Raw genomic sequence first — 21,310 nt, 5'->3', positions numbered from 1 at the left:
CACAGTGTTCTTAGAATAAACTTGTGTCCTTGCACACCAGCTATATGCATACCAGGAAAACTGTGACTCAGTTTAGTTTGGTGCAACTTACAATAAACATATGTTTTGGGAACTATTAGAGGAGGAAGAGAGGCTAATGCTGGGATTATGTGTCATCTGACTTGGCAGGTCTGGGGCATTAACTGACATCGTATATCAGGTTAGGTTAATAATCTACGACTTGGTTCTGCTTGAGCAGATCTGTGTGCCCAGACTAGAGATCAGTGACAAACCCAGAGTCTCAGGGGGAAAGGATTAGTTGCTCTGTCATCAGCAGGATGGCACAGACCTGATACCTGGATCTGCTGTGAATCACAAGCTACATTTGGAAAGTAGCAATACAAATCTATCTCTCCAGGGATGCCCACAGCAAAAAAAGCAGGCTTGGATGACAAAATGACAGATACTGGCAATTTGGATGGGATATTACCAGAATGGGAGAAAAAGGATATAAAAATACCTGCCTGTTTTAACAAGATGCCCCAAGAGACCGGGAAGACTTTCCCTCATTCCAAACAAGTTGGGAATTACCTAGTAGGCAAAATGATCAACAAGGGTTCCTTTGCCAAAGTGATGGAGGGACTGCACATCCCCACAGGGGAGAAGGTAAGCTTATGATGAGAGTGTAATACACACTTAGGAATAGCAAGTAACCTCACGCTAATTTATGGCAGAAAATTTCAGACTATTTAATCTGCAAACCACAGACTACTCAGTGAATTATCCTGTGAACCTTATCCTCATAAATTAACCACATAAGCTGGGTTTATTGCTCATGTATAATCAGTCACATGTGTGAATATGTATTGAGTGCAACTATTTTCACAATTACAAAATAGAGGCAACAAAGATACCTTCCTGCTGAAAGAAGGATGATGGCATAAAATCTCAAATCTGCTTTCCCTAATAATCCTTATTGAGTAATTAGTATTGTGTGTCTGACCTTTAAAACTATGGACAACACTAGTGAAAAGCTAGACACTCCAATAGCAGTCATTTATATGGCAGGACACAGATAAACTCTGTTATCTCTAGCTCAGTCAGGCTAAAATAATGTACCGCTAGACACAAGTGTGGAAAGGTGTGTTACTATAAAGTGACTTTTTGAATTTTGCTTTTCTTGTGGCTTCAATAGCTTCACTGTCCAACTAGCTCCCCAAACTGCAAGGAGTCTAACCCCAGCCCATAACACCCAGCATCTTGAGTGACTTTTAGATTAAATTGCAGGGGAGTATGTTAGAAAATAGATGTGCTACTTTACAGATGCAGTTGAGCATGTAGGGATCTTTTGCATTTCAGAATATTTCGTATGCGCATATTTATTAATGTAATGAGAGGTATGGTTAAGACAGAGTTCAGCCTTTCTGTTTTGGTCTTCAAGAGAAATAAAAACTCTATTCTTCCATCACTAATGTCTCCCTCTGTGATACTGATTATCAACGCTATGTTAAAAACAGCCTCTCCCATATCAGCTTACTCCCTACCCTTTTGAAAACTGATCTTGGTTGCAAAGCTTGTTGCTAATTTGCAAATATCCTACCATTTAGGTAGCCATAAAAGTCATTGACAAGAGGAAAGCCAAGCAGGATTCCTATGTTTTAAAAAACATGAAGCGTGAGCCGCGGGTACACCAGATGATTAAGCACCCCAATGTTGTTCAGCTATATGAGACCTTGGAGACTGACAACTCCTATTACATGGTGATGGAACTGTGCCTTGGTGGCGACCTCCTGGACAGAATTTGTGACAAAAAGAGGCTGGCAGAATGGGAAGTAAGGAGATACATCTGGCAAATTCTATCTGCAGTAGAGCACCTGCATTGCCAGGGAATTGTTCACAGGTAAGATGTTTCTCCCCTTTCAAACAGTAAGGAAAAAAAGTGTGCAAGAGCACAGGGTGCTCTTCTTCACAAGAACATTCCTTTATTTTTCCCTTATAAAAACAGGGATTGCTAAGAAGAATAGGTTCTCTCAGCTCATTTTAATAAAGTATTTTATTCTCAGTAGTGGTTATTACTGTTATAAGCTGTTATGCACTCCTGGGGGAGAAAAGTAGCGAAGTCCAGGGATAAGAGCTGATGAGCACAACAAATCAATACTTTGCCACAATTATCTCAGAATAAGCTGGTGACAAATGTGTATCTAATTCAAATATTTCAGTGTGGCTAAGCATATAAATATTGGTTTCCTTTGGTTAGCCACAACATGTTGAAATAACCATGCATCACCCAGGACTGAAAATTGAGGAATCACAGCTCACTACTTGTGAAAAGGACACATCCTGCAGGTCTGGGTCTGAGACAGGTCGCTGATCTTCCATATTGGCTTTTGCATTACAAGGTCAGATCATGACTTCAGCCACTGCTAGAGGAATCTCAGCAACTCTTACAATGAGAGCTGATATTCCTCCCTACTAGAGATCGTGGCACATATGCCAAGAGCAGTAGAATAATACTTCCATTGTTGGTGGGAGAATAGGCTAGAAGCAGTTTTCCCACCATTTTTTTGTTTTACTTAATGATTCACAGTCAATCAGATCCTTAACTTTAAATGGTGAATGGACTCACCAAGAAAGTCACCAGGACCTAAGTAATCCAGTTGACTGCATCATTACAGCAACCATGAAACAAATAAGCTGTGAATGTGATGGCTCAACATTGTGACTTGAAATGCTTGTAACCCAGCATTTCATTATATTGGATTTGTTAATTAATAAGGAATAGACAAGAAAGAAATGGACAGTATGGGACCTGGAGAATTTAAACAAACAAAAAAAACACTCCAGCAGAAAATAAACCCAAGGGGCTTCACCCCATTAGTCCAAACTGACACTCTTGCCTTGCTGGTTGCCTGATTAATCTATTTTACAGCATTTCCTCGGTGCTCATGATCATAACATTTATGTCCTTCCCGTGACAACACTCCTCATTAATTTCTCAAGCTCTCTTTTTGTTTGGAAACAACTCTTCACAGTGAGCTGGAGAGTAGCCTGACGTCTTGCCCTACTTCTCTTTTTTCCTGTTGGTCATGTTTTGCTGGGAAAGCTTTGCAAGAGAGAAAAATTTTGCTTTGCGTCCTGAGATTACCCATGTACAAAATGGTGTGAGCTTCTCTGATGACTTGACTTACTATCAAACTACCCTAACCAAAGGAAAATTCATCCCTGGCTCTCAAGCATTTTGTCATAGGGTTTATGGAGTTGCATGGTCTGGCAGGAGCCAAGCCACCTTGCTTGGTCGTAGGTGTAGGTTCAGTCAGCAGTCCCTCAACTCATGACCTGCTGCTGGCTTTGAGATTCAGAACTGTGGCCTCGACCTCATATGAGAAGCAGATTGGGAAAATCTGGAAGAGTTTCCCTGCTCAGTTCCAGCTGCAGAGATTTATAACAACTCTCTGCAGAGGTCAAACCAACGAGGATAACTGTGGGTGTATCCTCTTCTGAAAAAAAAGACATCAGTGTTCCCAGAAAGATGAGTACAGAAATAGGAAAGTTACCTCACAAATTCAATCTGACTTTCTCATCTAAGCATGGAGCAAAGCTCAACTCTTTACATTCCTTTAACACAACTAGAGGAGCGTTCCCAAGCTGTCTGTTGGGAACAGCTGCTGATCCACAGGGAGCATCCTGGTAAAATCACACCAGGTATGAGTTCATGAGATGGATAATTGTGTGATAATATTTGGGTCTATGCATGGGGGTCCCTTTATTTTACTAGAGTGGAAGTGTCTGGTCACATTCCCAAGCTCATCACTTAGGAATTTGCTTATTTAATGTACTTTTGCTCAAAAGCGTGTTATGGGCATTCCTGATTTTGAACCCTGTGGATACACTTCAGAAAAACAATATTTTCTACTGTCTTAATAATATACTTGATGAAAAACTCTCCAAATTTGTGACTATTTTTAGTCCAAATTGATATCTCTCAACATAAATTCTACACTGTATTCAGACAGCTATTTTGTTTCTTGAGATTTACTTTTTCAATTTAGCATTAAAATCAGCACTGATCCAACAAATCCTTACAGCTTAAATTAAGTTTGAGTCTACATTTCACAGAACAGAGAGTAACTTTTCTTGTCCATGCAAGATCACAGTTGATTTTATGTCACAGTTGCAAAAATGGTGCAGAAGACAGAGCATTGACGTGCTTGCCAGTTGTCCCAGCACACAGCATTTTAGTGTGCCAGATATTAGAAGGCTCAGGCACTAGATCTGGTTCAACAGGTCCATAAGCTAACACTCATCAGCTGAGTTCTGCTCACTATCCCTATGCCTGCTCTGGACATGGCCAAGTGGTGAGGTAATGCTTCTGAGCTTAAAAACCTCAAATAAAGATGTGTAAGCTAAATCACATTGCCTTGCAACTGGGTTGGGCTAGTGCATGCATACAGTCAGCTACCAACTCCTAAATCTGGTGCTTGCTAGGTGACATTTACTTGCTTGTATGTACAGTTCCTAATTTTTCCTGGCTCTTTTCCACTCTCCTGTATAAATATGTCATATATCCCTTTGAATCCCTATTGGACCAAAGACCAGGAGAAACATCACAAGCTGCCCTCTAGGCTCTCTCTCTGAAGTCCCCATGGGAATGAGAAAATGAAAAATCATGGTGTTGCTTAAATTTACAACATTTCTTGGAAAGTTTCCTTTGGAAAAAAAAAAGAACAAGATGTATCTTTGGTGAAAAATAACTTCTGACACTATGTAAACTTTCATAGTGGCCATTATCAGGTTTTTCAGGCAAGAAAGCACACATTTTTATTAACTGTGTGAGCACTCAGCTCAGCCTATACCATAGCAATTGTAACAATCCAATGTAACATTATTTAATTGTAGTGTAGTAAAAGTCATCAGAGTGCACTGTGGAGTGCTAAATCTGATAGAAATGTCAGATTTGCAGTGGCCTGAAACACAGCTAGTTTTAAACTGCAGCGTGCACAGGCTTATAACACCTGTAGACTATGAACAAAGTTATCTTAAATCTACCTCCCAGCTTTTGGGTACTGGTTTATTTGCCACTCCAGTAAACATGCTATTCAAATTGAAATGTATTAAAAAGGTATCATTAAAACCATCCCCATGCCATGCTCAGCCTGGGGCAGCAGACAGTTTTGAGTGCAATGTTGTCCCATCCAGAGCCACAGAGATAAAAAGAAGCTCCCATAAAATCACCCATCATGATCACCAGGTACACCTCCAGGCTTCATACCCTGCAGCAGTGCAGTGCTGTTCATGCAGCACCAGTCCACCCAGCCCTTCCTCCTTGTTCCCATTCCGCCTTCTGGTTTGTCCTCCTGTGCTTTCTGAGGTCTTTGGTCTCACAAAAGCAATTCTCAACTTCAGAGCAGGTGTGAGGGAATTCCATGTCCCTGGAGATGCTTCTGAAATTTTTATCCCCCCAGTTCCCCTAGAAATGAAGGAAGCCTCCGGTGGCGTGCGGGAGGCTTTGATGGGAGTCAGGAAAGCATTGCAGGCTCTTGCACTGGCTCCAAATTACACTGGCTGAGGATTCATCCATGATGCAAAAGATTTCAGCTGCCACTTCAGACACTTCCCAGAGTGGAGCAATATTCTGGCTTTGGGTTTTAATTTATAAATATATAAATATTCCCACAATGAGCAACTGAGTACCTGAGCCAGCTAACAGAGTTTTTCTTACATCTCTGGATTATGTCCTCCTGGGAGTGGATGGCTGATACTGGTTGACCCTGTTAACATAAACATCACTGCAGAGATATCTCCACTTTCAGGATATCTGTCTCCGAACCAGCTTTGGTACACCTCCCCTCTTCTGCAAGCAAGGCAAACCTCACTTTCCAGTTCCCTTCTCATCCCTCTTATTTCCCAGGCACAATTTATTCACAAAGAAATCAGAAATGTTCAGCATTGCTCAGTACTTCAAACAAAGCCCAAAAACCTCTAGTCCAATAAGTGCAAATTTTTTACTCAAAAGAAGACATAAATACATTTAAAAAAATGTATAAATTAGCAGAACAGATAATTTCTAAAATAACAGTCTTTTTGTGTATACTCATAAAATATTCCCTGAAATACAGAAAGTTTCCATTTTCCCAACTGAAAACTTCAGGAAGGAATAAGGATCTTGTTACAATTGTAGGCTGAGCTGTGCAGAGCTATTGTTATTATTTTAATTAAACTTTGCTAAAAACTATCTGCAAATGGTTAGCTGGGACATCAGGCATCTTAAAGTTTGCTTTCTGTCTTCTCAGGGACCTAAAAATTGAAAATTTTCTTCTTGATGAGAACAACAACATCAAAATCATTGGTAGGTGCACACTATCAGCAAAGCTTGTATTCTGCTTTTGTGTGTGTGCGTGTATGTCTTTCAGTGACAATTTGGTTACTATTCAAACAGCATGTTTTATAAGTGAGCTTGTGATTATTCAGTAAACATATTTGAGCTTCTAGAATAGATAAAAGTTATGAAGTATAGTTTAACAGCTTGTTTATCTGAGCTTTAACCAAAATATATTTTTAAGAGAACAAGGAAAACAATTTTGCCTATTATTTTCCCTTGTGTATTTCTGGACAAGCAAGAAACAATTACAGCTTTTATGTGTAGAAAGCTGTTCCTAGCAGAAGTGATTTGTAGACAAAGAAATAAATCTTCTAGTTGAAATGCAGGTATGAACATATTAGTTTATGTTGAGTCATTATTTCATTGGTATGTGTTAAAAAAAAAAAATACTGTTTTGGTCACCAACAGAAATCTTGCTAAGATTGTGAAGCAAACATTGATAAAAATGAGAGAATTTGCATCAAGCAGTTAACACAGTTCAGAGAAACAACTAATTCTATTCTGTGGAAACCCCACAGAAAAATCTCCACAAGGGATGCTAACACTTAGAGAAGTCACATGTTTAACCCAGTGTTTCCCAAACTTTTAAAAGCTTAGCACCTCTGAGAAAAAAGGGCACCAACTCTTCACCCCTGTTTTATAGCCAGCCAGTCCCTTACAATCACACCTTTCTCTTCCCTCCCCCTTGCACACATGCACATATACAGAGAAAAAGGCTTAAGTTAGCACATTTTATCCCACATCTACCATGAGCTAAAGCACACCCAGCTGAGCTAATGCCGTGGCTCATTAAGCCGTGCTAATGTGACTGTGTAGCTTTGTACTAGCATGCAGTCAACAGAGGCAAACCAAAACAGTTAAACCAAAATCAACCAAACCAGATACATGGCTGTGTAACTGCACTGTAATTCCTCTGCTAATTCACAGCACATTTATTCAAACCCAAATTGGCATCTACAGCTGAGACATCAATAGATGTTACAGCTAGCTGCTGGTTTTGTCTTTCTCCTGTCTTTAGATAATTGGTAAAGTGAAAGTAATTTGAGAAGAGACTAAAACTTCTTTGCCTTTGCTTTTGTGACCGTCAGATTTTGGACTGAGCAATACTGCAAAGTTCAGTGGTCTCTCCCAGGAGCTGTTACATACCCAGTGTGGAAGCCCAGCTTATGCTGCTCCAGAACTCCTTGCTCATAGGAAATACGGTCCAAAAGTAGATGTCTGGTCCATGTAAGTAGATCTAAAAATGTACTTATCAAAACACTCTCAGCACTGAATTGTTTAGGCAAGACTGATGTAAATGGGTTCATGGCTCTCAGCTTTGGGGCATCAACGGCAAAAGCAAAGATATATAAATAAACATGAGCATCTTGAAATGTACATCCATTTGCAAAAAACTGGAGAAAAAAATGAAAGATCAATACACATGTTATTCTGGAGGAATCCTGTGTCAAGTGAAGTCAGAAGAAGGTCAGATGTCTGCATATAGGAACCTGTACTGAAAAGCCAGAGAAAGAACTTGTACGTACCAACCCCTTCAGGTGAACCCTGCCACCTTCCTGTCCTTCTGGCACATAGGTTCAGCTGGTAGCAGAGTAACTTCTGACAAAATCAGAAACCTTGAAAGTCCTGGGCTGACAAGTGGGCATTTTCTGTCTAAGGTATCTTTTGCCAAAAGAAGAAATCTATACAGAAAATTTGAGTTTCAGGGACACACAAACCAAGGATGTGTCTATAGCAGAGCTATGAGACCTTCATCCGTATCTTAGCTAGGCCTTTTGTACCAAATTATGATAAAAAGGTAGAATTATTTCCTTCATAGGTGACATAAACCTGAATGGAATCCATTTACTTTTTTTATTAAACCTACAGAATATGTCTCCTATAATAAGCAAGAATACAGAAGGTGCCATAAGAAGAGTAAGCTTTCACATAAACGATCTCAGACATTTCAAATGTATTTGCAGTTTGTAGTTCTAGCAGCCAAGTTATGGGGGTTTTTACATTTTTTTTTCTAGGTGGAGCTGGCAAAATGATAGTATATTAAGTTGATTTTTGTATCCTTTGATCTTCACGGATCAACTCTCTGTGTCCATGTCATCATTTGTCCAAAGGCAGTTCATATTCATCTATATGTGTGTATATATATATGTATATGTGCCAGGGTATCAACTTCAGCTGTTTTAACAGTAACTGTATGCCCAGGTCTGAGTGTTCCACCTAGGACACATTTTTAAGCCTATTTCTAGCAAGTATGATTCAGGGCATAGAAGATGAGCATGTGTAATGTAAAAACTAAACCAAATCTTTACCTAGAGCATTAAGATTAGAAAAATCAGTGGCTGCTCAAATGCACCTTCATCCAGATTCCTCCCACCTATTTGCAATTATAACCATAACTCCTTGCAGTATCCTGGCTAATAAGTGGTAGAGTGAAAATCCAGCCATTGAAGCTAATGGTTAAAGCCCATGAATTTCGAGTAGCTCAAAAGGCTTTTAAGAGTAATATGACTTTTTGCCTTAGAAGTGCCACCTCCCATCCTACCCGAGAAAAATATTGTTTTAAAAGATCTTAATGTTCTGCTACTGGAACATTACTTATTTAGTTGCCCAGAGAAGCTGTGGATGTCCAATCCTTGGAAATGTTCAAGGCCAGGCTGGATTGGGCCTTGGGCAACCTGGTCTAGTGAAAGGTGACCCTGACTATGGCAGAAATGTTGGAACTTGATGATCTTTACGGTCCCTTCCAACACAAACCATTCTGCAATTCTGTTCAACACACAGTGCTGCATTTGATTTAAACCACTTCATTCAGGACATGTGCCAAAAGGAAAGGAAAACCTGGATGTACAGAGCTGCTCTGAACTGGAACATTGCACTTGCCTGTCCAGCTGTGAGAATACAGAGTCTCCTTGAGGAGTTCTCAGAAGCTTTCACCAAACCGGGTGTTCACAGAGGAGGAAATGTTTTAGTTTGCTCTGCAGGGCTGCTGGTACCTACATGTAGGCATCTGGTTCAGGTGCCTGAAACAGAAGCTTAGTTTTCCTATATGTTCAAAAGAGAAAAAGGATTTATATACATATAGATATATAACGTACATTATTCCTCTCAAGACCTGCTTCTGGCAGACATACTATATATTAGGGTTTTGATCTAACCATGATTCTTATACCTCAGCTTCTTCTAAATTTACTGGGTATGAATGGTACACAGAGTTAAGGATGAAGGGATGCATGCTACCAAATAAATTCTGTGTAATTCTGGTTTTCAAGAGTACTACTCCGAATTTATGTAGGCATAACACAGATTAATCAGGTCTAGAGGATGCTGTCAGCACTTGAACAGGATAATACTGAATTCACATTTCAGATTTCTGAGTAAGGGCAAAGCAGTAATCTTAGAACCACCTACTAAGCTCACTCTGTTAATAAACAGCATATAACAGTTTGAGGGCTTTATAAAACTTATGTATGGCCCTTGGTGTTTAATGCAGACAGATTCTGCACCTCAGGCACAAAATATATTTACCATTTAAATTAAAATTTTTCACATTATCATAGTGGGAAAGGGAATTCTGATGGACTAATATATTAATTAGAAAGATAAGTTACTTCTATTTTAACAAAATAAGTAGAGGATTACAGATTTGCTGGACTCTAGAATCAAAATAGTGCAGTACAGAAATACTGACTTTATGCAGCAGAACTGACAAGGAGTCATTAAAACAGGAACCAAAAAGCTGTGGTCAGTCAAAAGCACACTCACAAAACCAACCAGATTCAACTGCAATACAGCTCAGGCTCTGGAGACACAACAGTAAGCAGCCTGTTTGCCTAAACAGTACCTGTTTGCCTAATCATGACATTCATGCAGAAGATATTAATGGTTCTTTGGAGAACTAGAAAGTGATTAGCTTTCATGCACCAGCTATATTGAGGAAACAGCTGTTGTATTCAAACAAATCCACATTCACACAGCTCCATAGGACAGAGGAGAAGCAGTTTGTTTTAACCAATAAACTTTTAAGTTCAACCATCAGATTCCATCTACAATTAAATACCAAGTGTCCTGTTACTGTTGCTGTTAACTAGCTACAATTGTGTGCAATATTTTAAAACAGATTCTAGGACAGCAGCTCCGTCCATTCCCCAAATTCCCATACCTTTGAGCTTTCCCCATCCAATAGGCTAATGAAAAGAGCTATTGCAGTTTTAAGTCAACAGTCATGTATATCATTCGCAATTTAAAGTGCATGGTAATGTTTGTAGTGTTACAAAGAAAAACATTTTTAACTTTGTAATGACATTATACAGCCATTTGTATTGCATGGTACTCCCTCTCATCAGAGAGTATTCAGGGAGCCTTCTCTCTCTCCAACTTCAGCAGTATTTAGTCCATATGCTACTATGTATTATAGAACAAAAATACTTGTTACTTCCGTCAACTCAATGTCATTTCCTTGTAGCATTTTTTATTGTCTCTGGGGTTTTTTACTCAAAGGATTCATCCAAAAGTTTTAAAAAACTTTACTTTCAAGGACTAGATTTATCAGAAGGTTTGGTAAAGCGAGAAGAGATTGATCTTCCCTAAATTTATCCATTTAAAAACTAGGCATTGGGTTATACCAGGTAGTTAGTGTTCTATTAGTCAGTGCATGGAGGCACTTAATTGTAGCCTAAAACAACTGTATAATAATGTTATGATGAATGTCTCTTGGAGAGGCCTGTCTCTTTCCACTATAACTATTGATACCTAGGGTTTAGATGGTTAAAGTGAGACAAGATAAATCCTAGTCAAGATTAATAAAAAACGTTTATCCATAGGTCAGTGGTCTAAATGTAATCCAATGTAACATTTAGAAAAAGATGACACCATCTTCTCTCGTTTTTCAATGGTTTTATCATGGTTTTTCAACTGTTTGAAAACATTAATAGAAGATTGTAGTTGAGCACACCACAGATTGTCTTACAGATAACATTGTCGCCATCTCCACTAATGTACCCACCAGGTCAATTAAATTAGAATTGCCTGAATTCCTAAAATGACTATCTCTGTTGAGTTGTGTAGAGAAATGGTAAAGGATGGTTGAAAGGAGCTCTAAGCAATCTGGTCTAGTGAAAGGTGTCCCTGCCCACAGCAGAGGGGTTGGAACTAGATGATCTCTAAGCTCCCTTCCAAACCAGGCCGTTGTATGGTTCATTCTACGATGAAGAACAGTGCTGTTGTGGTGGTGTGGTTCAGCTGGAGAAAGGAAATACCATGAAGAGTGTTCAAGGAAACCTCCCTCTTCACAAACTCAGGACAGCTAAGTAAGTTTTCCAAATGTTGGTACTTCCCCAAACTGAATGGCAAACCTTCACAAAGTTTGCTGATTGCTGCTAGCAGACTGTTAATCTTTCGCAAGAGTTAAAGTTTTAAGTCTTTAGCCAACAGCAAGCTGTTACCACACGAATGCCTTCTAGGCATAAGTCACACCTAATTTAGCAATCTGAGCAAAGCAAGAAGAACTGAATTACTATTTGGAACAAGATCTATTGCATCAGTCCCAGTTCTGTGTTGTCACTCAGCCTTCAAACCAAAGTGCTTTATTCTGATGGGCTGGGTACATTACACTGTCACTCCAATTAGCTTATTTTTAAAATAAACAGCAGGTTTCCACTTTCAGCACTGCAGGCTTTCCAGTCACTCACTGTACACTCTATTTCATACGCAGTTCCCACAACATTCTTTTCAAGATAAAATGGCATTTACACAAAGAAAAAAGGCGTTAGATGTATATTCAGTACAAATTGCTGCTTAGAGGCAATTTGTAACCTCATTCTTGATGCTGAAGGCAGATCTCTGAAAACTGACTCAAAAGTGTGTGGAATTTTTAAATAAATATTTATTAGCATTATATGGAGCTCTGATGCTTGGTTTTGTCTTTGACAGAGGCGTAAGCATGTTTGCTATGCTAACCGGCACATTACCCTTCACTGTGGAACCTTTTAATATCAAGCAACTACATCAAAAGATATTAACTGGAGAAATCAGCCCTATTCCGTCAGATATCTCCCCTGGTAAAGTACTTCAATTTTTATAAAGAATACCAATGTAAAGATGTTCTAACCCATGCAATAAAGTGAATTTAACAGTAATGCAATCTTCTGGAAAATAACAGGTACTTTTTCCAGTTGCTTTGTTTGCATTTAGAAATAACGTTTTTGAGCCTAAGGCAATATCACTTTATCTCAGGCTAGTAGGAAAATAACATTGTTGTATCTTCAAAAGACCATTATTCTTGGGTTTTATTTACAGGGGGAATAAAATGTACATTGCTTTTACATAAGTGGAGCCATTGTGCAGTAAATGAGAACGCTGTCATGTTTAGTATGTCCCATGCTATGTGTCATAGTCAGGCATTCTTTCCTGTTTTTCTCAGAAATAAGTTATCAAAACCTTAAATATTTTTTTCCTGAAGACCTTATCTTTTGGCTACTGACAGAGCTCATGACATTGAGATTATTAAAGAAATGGGAGGATTATTTTTGTGAAGAGTCTGTTCATATTTTTCATGAGAAAGAACTGAACTACAACATTTTCCAATGAATTTTACTGACAATCTTTAATGAGGTACAGTCAATGGAGTCTTTTGGGACAACTGGGAAAGACAGTTCTCAAAAGTTCTAGCCTGAATTACAATCCATGGCTCTAAACCCTAGAAGTCACATTGGTGTGTATGCACTATCGGTCAGCAATCCAAAATTTATTTCCTCAAAACTCAAAATTCTGCTGCTTTACAATGATTCCTATACACCTCTGGCTTTAATTCTTATTTTCTCTCCACCTGGAGCAGCATCTCCTCTGTCGACCATCACAAGCTTAGGCACCTTCTCACAGCTGTTGTCGTACAGCTTCACTGACCAAGTCAAAAAGCAGAGCAGAACGAGATATGTTTAGCACAGCTATCTACCGGCAAGAGTTCAGATCTCCCCATCATTTTGAACAGCATTGCTATGAAGTCAGGCAAGAATGAGCCTAGGAACCAAGATTAGCTTCAGTGGCTGCCTGCAGCCAAGCACTGGGGAGCAGCGGACAGTTCCAGACTAAGCTAGTTGGATCTAGTCTGGAGTACAATATTAAGATAATGTGATGATTCGATTTCTTTCTCTCCCCTAGTAAGTGGTATTAGGATATCTACCATAGCTGTCAAGAATGTTTGTACATTAGTCTCTCATTTTCTTTCTCTGGAGATCAGTTGCCAGATAGCAGCTTGATTCTTGTACAATCCCTCCATAGCTGCAATTATTATATTTCTAATTTTTCTTATTTATGTTATTGTTATAGCTTCTACTAATAAATGCATTATCTCTGCTTTTCTACAAAACCCACACAGTTGGTGGAAGATTGTGGATAACTCCATTGTTCTCTTGCCCATTGGGAATTTAGTGAGAGGGCAGTAGTGAACTAGCTTTGCCTACTTTAGATCTAAGTTCTTCCAATGGAGATTACAATTGAAAGGAGCAGTACGTTCCCAGTTTAATGCTCACTTGCCACTTTGTTCGGTTCAAAACATCCCCAAGGAATATAGAATTCAGTAAAGTTTTCCCAAGAAGAAAAAAAGGAGGGGGACTTTATGCAGTGTTGGAGCTGAATGATTGACATATAGGAATGTTTGAGCTTTCTCTGTCCCAACTCCAGGAAGCCAAAGCACAACACATCAGCTGAGCGCAGGGGTCCATCTCCTTCCCTTGTTACAGAGAGTTTTATCAATACAATTGGCTTCTTTGTGTGAGGAAAAGAACTCCTGGGTTAAATAACTTCAGCTAGCTCTGAAATACCCCTTCCCAAAGCCTTCATCAAATGCTGAGTGAGCACAATAATGAGATTACTACTGATGCCATAGGCTGCATTCACTGGGGTAAATCAAGAAAATTAGGAAATGAGGTCCAGTACTGTATCTACAGCAGCATCCATAGGTCCCTGGCATGCATCCTGGCAAGGTTTGGCTCCTGCTGCCCACCCTGTTCAGGTGACCTTGAGGGGACAGAGTCACTATATGGGACCATGGCAGACTCAGAGTAAAGCCCTAGAGACTGAATTTTATCTGAAGCTCTACGATGTGGAGAAGTAGGGCAAGTGCCACACTTCTGAAACATAAAAAATATGTACTGGTCTGATAATCAACTATTACTAGTAAACAGACCATTGCATTGTAATATTGCACAGGAGCTGTACACTTCATGCAGTCCTTACTTGAGCCTGACCCTGCTAAGAGGCCTGAAGTCAAAGAAGCAATAAAAGACAAATGGTTGAATGAGGGTTTCATCAGGAAAATACTAAACACTGCTCCCTATGAGAACAGGTAACCATTTTGATATCTATCTTCTAGCTTGGGATTTCAGGACTGGGGATTTGGGAGGGAAGTGTGTTTAAGATTTGTTTGTTTGCTTGTTTGTTTTATGATATTTTTGTTATCTACTATGGGCTGTTCCAAAGTGACAGAATTTTGTTTCAGAAAATGTCATATCAACTTTTCTAACCATGGATAAATTTTGTGTAAGAAGAAACACCCTTATAGAATTGCTTATATCCATTGCATCAGTAATTTTTTTCCTCAACATACCTCACAGCTGCCACTAATTTCCAGACAGTGTGCTTCTAATCCTTTCCTACAAAACTAGGTCTCACATGCCCACCTGAGGGAACAACATTTTTATATTACACTGAAGTTCCTGTTATTCTAATAATTTTTATTCTCATCCATCTTTGTAACTGGCTTTAAATAGCCTCCAATTTTTCTTAGTAAGGCACTTTATGGTTTTATGGTTTTAAGATTAGGAGTCTCAGAATCCAAGACTGACATATTTCTACAGTGCCTTTACTAGACTTTACTACTCACAGAAGTCTGTGAGTAAAGCAATTATCATTGTAACAAAACATGTTTTATTTCGCAATCTGATTTATATAAAAATTAAAATGCCACTGTACTTTCTTAATTCTTTTTTTGTTCTTCAAGATTTTCCTGTCTTTGGCACTCTTCCTGTCTTCTTATGTCCATGCACACACACTATGTCTCTGTTAATCCATTTCAGGCTACTGTACTGAGAACTGAAATATACACATTGATTAAAATGAGAAAATTTTTCGGGCTTAATCCTGGTGGGCGTTCTTTCAGAGTAATCAATTCAATCAACAATAGAACATTTAATGATGCAGTAACAGAGCCTCAGCCCAGAAATGAAGTTAGCATAGCCAGACAAGAGGATCATTGCACAACTGTGTGTCATAGTTTGCCTGTACAATCAACTTAGCTTACTCCAACTACATCACAAGAAGTGTATTGTCCACTTACTGTAAATTCTGACATTGTACCTGGATGCATCATTTGTATTTAAATACTTTTTCCTAATTTTTCAGACTTTGCCCCAGTGACCTGAACTCTGTTGTTTTAAACTACATGACGGAATTTATGGAATTCAGTCCTTCAGAAGTTATCAACATTTTAATAAATAACAGACCCTCTTCTGCCATGGCTTCTTATTGCTTATTGCTGAAGAAACTGCTCAGGTACCAGAAAGACCTCAAAAATGCTCAGGTAAGATATAATGGTCATGAGAGGCATAAAGTGTTCCCTTGATTTTTATGAGGAACAATACAGTAGCCACATAGCACATGTAGAAAAGGTACTTGTCCATGGAATGGGGGAAAAGTCATCAAAAATAGTTGTGAAATTGCAGATTTGAGTGTAGTCTCACAAAAACTACATTCTGGCATTCTCAGAAGTGATTAATCTATGAGATTTTTTTTTATTACCAGAGATAAATATACACTTTTTTATGACTAATGAATTTTAAAAATGACCTGCTAGTTGTAAGGGGATTGAGAATTATTTTGCCTTACATATAAGATTACTTTTCCATTGGGAAAAGGATCATTAGCATCTTAGTGACCTCGCCATCCCTTCCCTTTCTAACTGGTCTGTGAGGACCTAATCCAAAGCCTGGGGAGTGGGAAACTGTTAAAGCTGTAAAATCTTTTCCCAGCATCTTTTTTTTTTGTATTTTTAGCACCGTATCTTATGCTCACACCCCAGCTCCAACTCACTTAGGGACATGGAGTGGGATCAGAGGTGACAAAAATTTTAAAAATAAATTCAAAAAATTATGGTAATCACTCATAAGGACACAATTAGTTAAAAAGGCTGTAAGCTTTTCTTTTACAACCATCTCCACTAAGGGGTTCACAGCCCAGCCATAAAAATTTTGCTTCAGGCAGAAACTGGGCAGACAGGAAGCCAAATTCCAGCTTCTAACACAGAAGTGCAATGGGAAAAGTTTCAGCTACAAAACAACACACATCAGCGATTAGCCTCCCATTCAAAACCTTTGCCCTGGAGAAGCTGTATTTTGAGAAGGTCCAGTTGACTCCTCTAGAAATTATTCAGATGAGCTTGAGCAGATCCAGATCTCCATCCCAGCACACAGCCTCGACGTCGCAACAGTCTGTGCAGTGTCTGCAGGCAGAACCATTACTCAAAAATATGAGTTGGGGCGTGTGTGTGTGTGTGTGTATGATCAGGGAGAGGAGGCTTTTCTTCGCAAATGTGAGTTTTTTCATATTACAATTTTAAGTAGGATCTGCTAAATCATAAGTGACTCAAAAAGACCCATATTGTGAAGGCTATTGACCAGCTTTCTTATACCTCTGGATATCAAGCTGATTTACAGCCAGCAGAGATCTAGCCTTCCAGGCAAGTGGTAGTGTTTCATGTCCTGTATGACCTCTTTCAGCATCCTAACCAGCTGGAAAAGGGAAGTGATCTTGCAGATGAAGTTGCAAGCTGATTAAGAGTCTGTGTTACTTCTTGCCACTCCTGGCATCCAAAATGCCCTCTTAAGTCAGAGAGTCAAGCTGAATTCAAGCACAGGCACCAAAAATAGCTCTAATTGTAAGTTATTAATATTACTGATTATTATTTTGAAGTCCTAGTAAATATACTTGCCAGGTAGGGTGCAAAAGAGGGGAAGTTCAACAAAGGAATGATGGACATTTTCTTCCTCTGTGTTGATATTTTCCAGTCAAAGTTTTAAATCCAAACCAATACTGACCCAAAATAACCTGACTAGCTCCCAGCTCAAAACAGTGGTGCCTTTCACAGAATCATGGGATCACAGACTGGCTGAGTTTGGCAGGGATCTCTGGAGGTCATCTGACCCAACCCTCCTGCTCAAGCAGGGCCACCTAGACACGGTTGCCCAGGACCTTGTCCAGACAGCTTTTGTCTCCCAGGATGAACACTCCACAGCATTCCTGGGAAACCTGTGACAGTGCTTGGTCACCCTCACAGTGAAAAAGTATTTCTTGATATTCACAGGGAACCTCTTGTGTTTCAGTTTTTGCCCATTTCCTCTGGTCCTGTCACTTGCAACCACTGAAAAGAGCCTGGTTCCTTCCTCTTTGCACCCTCCCTTCAGAAATTTGTATATATTGATGAGACATCTCTGAGTCTCCAGGCTGAAGAGCTCCAGCTTTCTCAGCCTTACCTCATAGGAGAGACATTCCAGTTGCTTAATCTTTTCTGTGGCCCTTTACTGGACTCTCTCCAATACGTCCATGTCTCTCTTGTCCTGAGGAATCCAGACCTAGGACGCAGTACTCCAAGTGTGGCCTCACCAATGCTGAGCAGAGGGGCAGCATCACTTCCCTTGACCTGCTGGCAACACTCCTGATGCAGCCCAGGGTACCACCAGCCTTCTCTGCAGCAGGGACACATTGCTGGCTCATGGTCAACTTAGTGTTCACCAGGACCTCCAAACTGATTTCCAGCTAAGTGGCCCCAGCATATTCTGGTGCCTGGGGTTGTTCTCTTCCAGGACCAGGACTTGTAGTTCCCCTTGTTGAACTAAACCTAGCAGGACACGTCTAGCATATGAACTGGGAGTCTGTTCATTTGTATCATATCACAATTTCCCATTTCTACAGCTTCCCTACATCCCTTTCCACGTAGCTCCCAGCTGTGTAGTTCTTTCTTCTGCGCCACAAAAAAATGCGGATGTACAAATCTTCACATGCTCAATGTGAGGAGTTCTTAAATTTGCAGACAGAATCTCCCTTTAATGGTTTCACAGGGAAATGACTCACTTTTATGGCAGCATCATTGCTGAGAACTTGAAATATAGGCACAACCTAGATGCCTAAATTTGCTGGAGTGGTTTCTACCACAGGTAATACCTTCCAATATCTGTTCCTAAGACATAGGAATTAGGAAATTAGAACAGGCCAATTCATGCCATCTTTTTCCATGTCATTAAAAGTTTGTTTCCTCGTATTTGTCAGCACAAAGTTTGTAAATGCTACCTTTAAACTCATAAACACAAAGCCTGCTAGTAGTACAATTGAGATCATTCTGTTATCAAAGAGTGTTTGTAAACTCAGTTGTTGCCCCAGATAACCACTCTACATCATTTGTTTCTTATTTTTGTCTCTCTACTCCCTCTTATATTCTTCTCTGTTATGAAAATCAGTATTTCTCCCTTGCTAGTAGTTAGGCTGTGCAAATATTTGTAATTAATAAAGATCACATCTTGATCACTTCTTATTCAAGCCTTTTGCACAATTAACCTCCCCAGGAGCTCTTTTAAATCATGACTATCATTGCTACCACGTTATGCCAGTTTCTCTAACATCCAATAATTTTCATATTCCTCAGCAAAGCTGGGGTTTGGGTAAAAACAGGAGAGAAAAAGAGGAAGACTCGCTAAGAAATCAAGTTGGGCATTCTTACTTAATCAATGCTCTTATTTTTCCAGTGTCCTCTGGCCTGTTCTTCAGCTAAAGCTACTTTATGCACATACTTGCACAATGGCAAAACTTAGCCTTAAGCGTATGCAAAGTATATAGGGAAAAGAGAAGAATGCATCTCTTGGATCCCAAGACGGATCCCCACACGGGTGGCATGACGTTTTTGGGCAGAGGCAGAGCCAAGAGCAGCCCCCAGCTCCCTTGGAGACTAGCCCACACTGCTCTGGCACAGCTCTCGGAGGAGGCAACTGGCAGGGGATTATCTTGGGGGAAGGATTCTCTGCTTTGGTCTAAAAGAGGCCGTATTCAACCACCTCTTTGGCAGGCTGTAACGCACTTCCCCGACCACCCGGCCACAGAGTTGAAACTGAGGAAGAAGCATGAAGATTGTTAACTGAGTGTGAGGGGGAAATTTCCCACTTTTTATTCTTCTTATTGAGAGCCTGATGTTACTGGAGCTTAATTACAACAGCATGGGCATTTGATATTTGTATTACAAATTATGCCAAGGATATTTCAAAATGCATAGATAGATGTTCTCTCTATTCTGTATAAAGCCAACTATTTGCTATTTATTACTAGCAGTGTGTGATCCGTCTTTAAATCACATTATTTCCTTTCAGCTCTCCAGATCTTGCAAATCTATGCATCTGCTTTAACTTTAAGGATGTGGGTAGTTTCACTGAGTTCAACAAGACAATTTGTGTGTATAAAATTAAAGCACAAAAATTAGCATTTGCATCTAAATGAGTTCAAATTTAAATCTAAATTATGGAAATAGATAAGTAACAACTAACAGTCACAAGTAAAATGAAGTAACCTGAAAACAAATTGTCATACATTTACATTATTTCTGCCTAGGACCACAAAGACTATTGTATATTCCTGTCTGTGTATGAAAAGATGTATTTACAGAGAGCTAATATTTATAAAGGAGCAAATTTATGGTAAAAGAATACTCCAGTATTTTTGAGCAAATTAGAAACCTCCTCTCCTCTCGGCGAATTGTAGAGAAAGTTGGCATATGGCTCTTCTGAATATTCTGTCCAAAAAGAACCAAACATATCAGATATCAACACAAATGGAGAAGTAATTGCATTCATAACAATGCTTATGAATAACAAGCAATAAAAAATTCCACCAACAAAATCAGCCCAAAACATTGTTTGGAATTCAAATGTATTTTCACAAACCACTGCACTAAACTCATTCCAGGCAGCTGAATATGCTATGATTTTTCACACAATACCAAGAAACATACAATTTCCTGGGGACAAATTTTCAGCACAACTTCCAATCTACAACTGAAAAAAAAGTTTGTGGAAATTACTTTTCAAGTACAAAATCCCTGTGCTTGATAAACCGGTGTGAGTCACTGTATTTGCAACATCTCTTTGTATACTCAACATTTGTACATTCAAATAATAGTTTTAGTGGATGCAAACAGATGTGTCTCATTTTTTTGTGTGGAATTAGAGAAGTCTGCTGAAAGCTTCACTCTGAAAAAAGCATAAGATCCTTTCCATGTTCAAATTTGAGCCATAAGTCACTGGATAAACTTAAAACACAGCCCGTCCTTTTATGCATCGTAATTTCTCCAAGCAATGTATTTACATTTTATGTGTTCTGTTGTAGAAGAGGGAGCCTTAATGATCACAATTTGCCATCCAGAACTTTATAGCTAATCCTTGCAGAAAACAGCATTTCTGCCAAAAACTTCCTGCCCAGGTGCTTAACCAATTAGCTCTTAAGAGGTCTGGCAGTAAAACCAGTCATGGCAAGTTTTCTGATATACTGTATATAAGGTGACAGCTTGCAAAATGTAAGATGAAAATTTGGTTTCTTAACTAGCACTGTGTAAAATCCTGGGAGACTATTTGATTGCATAGCCTAAAATACTTATGACATCTCAAATTCGCAATTGATCTAGTGTGGTTTTAACAATATGTTGTCAACTTAAACATATTGTGTTTCTTTTTATAAATACTTCTACAGTGATTTCCTTAATTGTGATTGGGTGCTGCAAATATGTAGGAAGGATGGGGTGACCCCAGAAGTTTGAGGTTTGGGGCCCTCCAAATTTTTCCAAGTATTTTTGCTAACTCACAAAATACATGTAAGCTATCAAAAGTGCCTTTTCTCCACAAATTACATCCACTCTTTATAACAGCA

At 39.2% G+C, this 21,310-nt stretch overlaps 1 protein-coding gene across 1 annotated transcript; it reads left to right on the top strand.

The window, feature by feature from the left end:
* Positions 1-399: 399 nt before the first annotated feature.
* Positions 400-16,080, top strand: LOC103754526 (hormonally up-regulated neu tumor-associated kinase homolog A). Its single transcript, XM_018077787.2, is given in 8 exon segments — positions 400-645; positions 1,587-1,879; positions 6,270-6,325; positions 7,447-7,585; positions 12,287-12,414; positions 14,564-14,699; positions 15,755-15,967; positions 15,969-16,080. Coding segments are annotated over 8 exon segments (1,323 nt in total).
* Positions 16,081-21,310: the final 5,230 nt, after the last annotated feature.

The sequence above is a fragment of the Manacus vitellinus genome, unplaced genomic scaffold (assembly GCF_001715985.3).
Source record: "Manacus vitellinus isolate BGI_N305 unplaced genomic scaffold, ASM171598v3 scaffold_4_pilon, whole genome shotgun sequence".
Lineage (NCBI taxonomy): Eukaryota > Metazoa > Chordata > Aves > Passeriformes > Pipridae > Manacus > Manacus vitellinus.
Note: the sequence above shows the minus strand (reverse complement) of the source record. Positions and strands in the feature narration are given on the sequence as shown.